General features: G+C 35.2%; 1 protein-coding gene across 1 annotated transcript in view; it reads left to right on the top strand.

Moving 5' to 3' along the window:
- The window catches only part of LOC111862591 (pleckstrin homology domain-containing family G member 5), a 59627-nt gene extending 55037 nt beyond the window's left edge, over positions 1-4590 (top strand). Inside the window, exon 21 of the mRNA XM_023848099.2 lies at positions 1021-4590. Coding sequence (XP_023703867.1) covers positions 1021-1030 — 10 coding nt within the window. The 3' untranslated portion in view covers positions 1031-4590. The remainder of the gene's footprint in view (positions 1-1020) is intronic.
- The last annotated feature ends 2447 nt before the right edge of the window (positions 4591-7037 follow it).

Below are 7037 nucleotides of genomic sequence, written 5' to 3'. Positions count from 1 at the left end.
TGATTGCTTTGATTCTGGATCATACCCGTAGCACCAAGACTCATCACCAGTCACAATTCTTTTAAGAAATTCTGGATCGTTCTGCACTTCACTCTTCAAGTCGCGGCAAACATTCACGCGGTTTTCTCTTTGGTCATCTCCGAGCAAGCGAGGAACAAATTTTGCAGACACCCGTCTCATGTGCAAACCTTCGGTTAAAATTCGCTGGACCGTGCTCCATGAGATGTTCGTTTCCTCAGAAAGTTGGTCAATGGTCTTTCGACGATCTTCATCAATTGCACGTTTGATTTTGGCAATGTTTTCGTCATTTCTTCCTGTCGAAGGACGCCCGGGGCGTGGCATGTCTTCTGTTGACATGTTGCCAGATTTGAAACGGGAAAACCACTCGTAGACCTGTGATTTCCCCAAAGCATCATCATTAAAGGCTTGCCGAAGCATCCCAACAGTCTCGGCTGCAGTTTTCCCTAACAGAAAGCAAAATTTCACGCACACTCTTTGTTCCTTCTGGTCGGCCATCTCACTAATCGCCAAAGGGTTGAAACAGGAACGCACACAACAGAGCACCACAGACAAACCACTTAACTCAGACTGACGCCAGCTCACTAACAGTCGCAGGAGACCCCCAGCTAACACCACCTAGCAGCACAACTCGTAACTACAAAGCATGCGCGCGCAACAGGTTGGTTCCGGTTATTTTTGGGTCCCCCTTCGTATTAGTTTAAACTTTATTTGAATTATGTTATATCGTATTTCTTTCCCAGGAATTAATGTTCCAGATCATTTATGAAGAACTTAAGAATCATACGGGTTAAAATAAAAATAATATTTGCTTTAAGTTGTGGATATGATCAGGCTTTATTAAGTTGAAATACTCAGTTGGCCTAGTGAAATAGCTGTTACTATGAAGTCAGACTCATTTTGTGATGCTGATGACTAACTATTGTTCAGTATTATGTATATATGATGCAATGGTTTCTCCTTGTGCAAGAACTTCTGAGCATACAGTTTTAATGTTTACAGGCAAGTCTGAACAGAATATTCCAATGCCAACCACAAAACTTGTCTCCGCCCCCAAGTTCATTGTGAAGAATGAGCTTAATAAAGGGCAACAAAGCAGGAGCTCTCTTAGACTGGTCCAGCCACCCTTTTAAGGTGACTGAAGAAGGTAATTAATTGGGTCAGATCTGTAAGTAGGAGAGTTTAACAATTTTACGCACGTAGGCCTGCCAGCAAAATTAGCTTTGTTTATCAGGCTATGAAAGGAAGTGCAGAGGATATCTATTTGCATGATGGTGGTTCCAGTACAGAGTGAAAGATAAATTAAAATTGTATAGGTCTCTTGTGTAAGGTGTTGGCAGGCCTGAGTGTATGGAACTGGGAAGTTCTGGAAGATTACTGCACTTAAAGGCAGAAGTACTATCTTTGATGAAATACAAAGCCATTGTTGGGAATATTTGTTCCTTGGAAAGACACACAGTGTCTTTGAGATCTTTATTATACAGATTTAATATACTATATGTTAAACTAGAAATGGTTAAGTCTTGCTTCTAGAATGCCAAGGCATGAAAAGAAAGAATAGTGACCTTTCCCAGACAATAGCCATTATTGTGGAGAGGGCATATGTATTGTAAGGTAGCAAAGTTGGATGTGGAAATTTCATTTGAACAATAGATTTGTCATAACCAGAAAAATTATTTTCAGCACCATCATAAGAAAGGATTAGCAGAGTGTGGTATACATAATTTATAGGCCGGAATGTTACGTTTGTACTTACTGTAATAGATAAAAACAATTTTTAATGTGTCTAAAACAATGTATGCTGTACGAAATTGGAAACTTAGTGTAAAAAATAGCATTACTGAGCTCAGAGATTCTAGTGCTTTCTCTTTATCATCGGTTTAAATGTATCTAAGTTATTTTTCATAGTGAGCTTTTCATCTGATTTCTTTTATTAACTGCTTAGCAGAAGCATAATTAAACCCATAAAATCAATGTACATGCTATTTGTGGTATGGAAATAAATTATAAATCAGATTTAAAAAGTGCTGAAAATTTGATGTGAATATTGAAAATTGTTGTACGAGTATTATTGAAATGAAATTTCTAGCATTCCACACTGTTTGGTAATATTCCAGTGTTACACATTAAAAACAAAAGTACCATAGGCACAAATCAGAATTTAATTCATTGGCATATTGTTTTTAATTTCAGTATCTTCACTGGAATTGCTGTTTATTTTTCAGAGTTTTTATTTCTGTGTATGCACCTGTGGTGTGAGTGGTGAGGTGGAGTCTTAGTGGACGAGAATGTTAAATTGTGTTCACTCAGAGAAAGTTGTTTTATTCCAGTTGCTGCAGACTAAAGTATATTGTGATGTTTCTTATTGTTCCCTTGTGACATATAAAAGAATAAATATCTGTATAAGTCAGAATTTTGATGTCTCATGGATTAATCTTTGCCAGGGAGCTTTTCTTTTTCTTAACAAAAAAATTGTATAACCTTACAAAGTAAGGATTAATTTCTCATGTGATGAGAATACATCCAGTGAAGATAGCTGTAATTTATTTTTACAGGCCATTGGGCTGTAATGCTATTGAAACGAATATGCCATATGCTAAATATATTCTGGCACCACCTCCATTTGTTGATTCTATAATAAGTTTGTCAAGATTTCTTAAAAGGTGCCAATGTCACACATAAATTATCATTATATAACAGTTATGAGATGAATTGAAGCCCTCTCCAAAATGTTGAGTGTTTCTCTGGATAAGTCTTGTAGTGATGCTGGCAGTACTAGTATACTTAGTAGAATAGCAGATGCAGTGTTATCATCTCACTGGTAAGTAGGGCCTTGATTTGTGTCCCAAAACAATTAAATCCTTTCAGGCATGAGTGAGTGAAAGTGACATTGCTGGTAGGCTAATGAGGACACTGATTAGTGCATAGGAATTTTAGAACAAAGAAGAGTTTTCAAAAGTAGAAATGTACATGATGGAGTATGAGAATAGTCTAATTGACCCTTCAGAAAAAAAAATGTAATTTTTACAGGGAGACTGAGTTTGTTTCACATCTTGAAATAATCAGTAACATAGCTCAGTACTTAAACTTCTGATTACCATGTGAGAGACTCTGTCAAATCCTAGATTTAGTTATATCAACTGAAGTTTTATATATCATCCTCCATAGTCTTGATTTAATACTGTGCTGAAGTTTGAAGTGTGTAAGTTTTCTGTGATGAGATTCCAGCCCAAAGTCAACCCCTCGACCTGGAGAAACAAGGTATTCCTCTTTTTTGGCCCCTCTCATTTGACCTGTTCAACTTAGGTGCTCCTATTGGTATAAGTCTTGACTTTATCGGGACTTCCATGCATCAGCACTACCACAGAGTAGGAATACATTTGGAGAGGGAAATTTATATTCCACTTTAATTCATGTCATTTTCCCTCACTGACTTCTGCCGAATTGCAGCTGAAATCTGTCCTCACACATTTCTTAATAGTGTCATAACCTCACATTATTCTGTAGTTATTGAGGGGGAACCTAAGTCTTTTTTATATCTAAAGTCGTAACATCTTTGATTGCTTTCAGCTTTCATAACAATCTGTAACAGAATTGTATGGAAGTACAGTTTTGTACACTTCTATAAAGGTCCACTGTCCCTTAAAACAGAGGTGCTCAGTTATATTTTTTAAATAGTTTTGTGCTCAAGTTAGTTGAAAATGTTTGGCTTCACTGTTTCACTGTTTTGTTGCAGCTTGTAGTTTTAATGGAAAAATATCTGTGTATTTGATGTTATGCTGTGGGCACTGAAATATTATGCAGTGTAATGGAACAGGTGAAATTTAAATATGGCCATGAAGTGCCAATTTTATGTACTATCATACAAGATAGAAGTTTCCCAGTTTATAAATTCAGAATATTTAAAGTCATATTTTATTATCACTTGGTACTGGGAAAACTAATAATTATAAATCCTTTTATGGTTTTGCATAAGCCAAGATATGATACTGAACAGTTCCCATGTTCTGACCTGTATACTGTTGCATACCCACCATGATATTAAAATTGGTTGCAAAGAGTTATGAACGGATGAATATTGCAGATGTTGAAAAATTAGTTTCCTGGCTCATGTGATTATGCTGATACTTCATCAGATTACATTTTCCTTTAAGATGGGTGTGGCTGCCCTGATAACATTACTAAGCTCACTGCCCATTAGGTGCTGTAATGGCTTGGGATTTAGAAGTCATCCAAATAATACTTATATAATTTGAGATCTTCACCCTTCTCTGCCCATTGTTGTCTTTCTGTAAATCTGTGTTAATGTGACCAGTGGTGGCATGAATATGACACAGGCTTCCCTTCTTATAAATTTTTCAGATTGGAGGAACCAAATAATCATAACATAGACTTATTTCTGAATGGTCTTTAATAACAGAAAGTATGAAGTATTACTAAATGTGCAAAACATGACCATGTCCTTTATTGGACTGTTCGATAGGGAACCACTTTTCATATGTAAAGGCTCAAAAGCTAATATACATAATGTAAAATTAAGACTGTAAGTTAATTTTAAGTTATGAATCTGTATATAATATAAGTAGCTATCAAGAACAGTGAACGTTCATTGCTGAATCATTTTTAAGCAGCATGTAAAAAGTCTATCAATAAAAGGAAGACAAGATTTAAGAGTTTTTTAAATTTCAAAATGAATTAACATAAACCAGTAAGAGTAAAGTTTCCATGTTTGTTCTTTTGTGGTAACAAATTATTTAATACTGCCTTGGCAGTACACTTGATATTAATATAAACATTGCTATTTTTTTATGGAAAACATTTTCTGTGATGTTCTTTGCACTTTGTGTATACCTGTAGATCAGTTGGGTAGTATGGGTAGTCAGTTAATGGCTTTAGAGGCAACTCAGCTGCACTGGTTCTTCATGCCTGTGGACATGTAAAATAAATTGCACAAAATTTGAAAAATTAATTTTGACTTAACCTGAATTTTCATAATGTCACTTCTTCCACACTGGTTATACATCCATAATTCCCTGTAGAATTATATAGGAGTGTTTTCTCCACACTAGGTATATTGGTTAACCCTCCATGATATGTTGGTTAAAACAGGATTCGTAGCACAAAGGTAAGGTTGGCATTAAGGCAGGAGAGGCACATCCTTCAACTTACCCCCCCCCCCAAATGGTTGCCATGCCATTCAGATTTTAAAATTCAGTATGAGGTATAGTAAAACCCCATTTCATTACATTTTACGTAGAAACAGTGGATTTGCTGTATTTCTCCCATTTTTCATTCAGATGGCATGGTGTAAGATGAACCATATACATGCTCTTAGTTGCATGCTTCTGTAGGTTGGCAAAAGCAGAAGTCAGTTCATTGCTTGTGGCTATGATGAGAATTATTAATACACTGCTCAAATTCACAGATATAATTATAGCATGATGTTACCTCTTACGTGACTTAGTGTGAAGAGTCAACTTACAAAATCTGTTTTGATTTTCTGGCATATTGTAGTTGTTCTTTCTTCTAATTATAACTGTCTGAAAATAAAAAAAGTGGCAATATATTACATACTCATATATTAATTCTGTAAGACAGCCTGATATAACTCATTCTAGTCACTTTAATAAAATAATTCTCTCCCAACATATTTCATCTGAAATTTTGCAGTCTTTGTCAGTATATAACTGGGCAAGTAAACTATTAATAATTTCACATCCCACTATTAAAATACAATTAAAAGAAATGTAGCTAAGATGTTCTTAAAAACAATGTATTGTATTTAATCCATAATGGTAGAGTAATGACTCATTGTAATTAGTAATATTATGCAAATTGACAAAACTTAATAAGGAATTAAATTTAATTACAGGATATGAGTTTCACATATAGATATCTCAGCTTGAATATTTTCAATTAAAATTTCATAGGAAATCCAAAAATCTTTAGTACTTATAACAAGTTTAGTAAACAGAGGCTGCTGAGGGAACTGTTGGCATACATTTAACCTCCAGTATGTCTGTAGCTGTATTGTTGGTAATCATTTTTGAACTTGAACTGTACACAGGACAACTGGTACGTGGCATACCTGATAAGTAACATATTCATGTCCAGTGCTGTAGCACTTATATAGCATCAATTCCTTCAAGATTTGTATTTATTCTGATAGTTTGTACTTTTTAAAAAGGTTGATAAAAGTATAATAGTTATTGAAGATATTACAGAGTATATATCCCTTCATAGATCTACAGTATGGTGGAATTCTTTTAGCTCACTTATGACAAGATATGTATGAGAAGGAGCTTCTCAAGAGAAAGCACTTAATTTGAAGCTAGTGCTTTGGGTAGCAAATTCGAATTAGTATGCTAACTTCTTGTCATCTTCCCCTATAATGTTAAATTCCTTAGTCCCATTTTCTAAAAATCATGTATTTAGTAAAAATAAAAAAGGGTATCCTATAGCTGTTGAAAGTGGGAAGAGGAAATACTTTCATCTAGTATTAAGAGGAAACTGGAATTATTATTGCATCCAGATATCTCATAGGAAAGAGTACATGAAGAAAATGACAGACGGAAAATTGCTTAAATTTGATGCTCAATGTGATGTTCCATAATTAATGGATAATAGGAAAACTCTTAGCCAGTAATTGTTCCTAAAGTAAAAAGTAAAGCTATCCCTTAAGAGGCTGTGAAGGCCTATAGGGTTGTGAGATGTTGAGGGTCCCACATTATCTAGACAGTCGGCTAAAAGATGGCGGTAAGGTTGTCAGCCTTACGTGCCTGCCACTCTTTACTCCCCAGGAAAAATTAATTAATCAATTCCTGGTAATTGTTCATGGAGCATTATTTTTAATTGCCTCAAGCACAGATAGAGTGGCTCAGTGTAAGATTAGCAGATGACTGGGATTTCTCTTTAACTTCTTTTTAATGGTGTGATAGCATATTTGGTATACTGACGAGGATACAAGCCGGACAACTAAGGATTCGGTGCTCTATTCCCAACATGGGCAAGAGATTTAT

The sequence above is a fragment of the Cryptotermes secundus genome, unplaced genomic scaffold (assembly GCF_002891405.2).
Source record: "Cryptotermes secundus unplaced genomic scaffold, Csec_1.0 scaffold1031, whole genome shotgun sequence".
Classification (NCBI taxonomy): Eukaryota; Metazoa; Arthropoda; class Insecta; order Blattodea; family Kalotermitidae; genus Cryptotermes; species Cryptotermes secundus.
The sequence above is the reverse complement of the archived record's forward strand: the minus strand, read 5'-3'. Positions and strand labels throughout refer to the sequence as shown.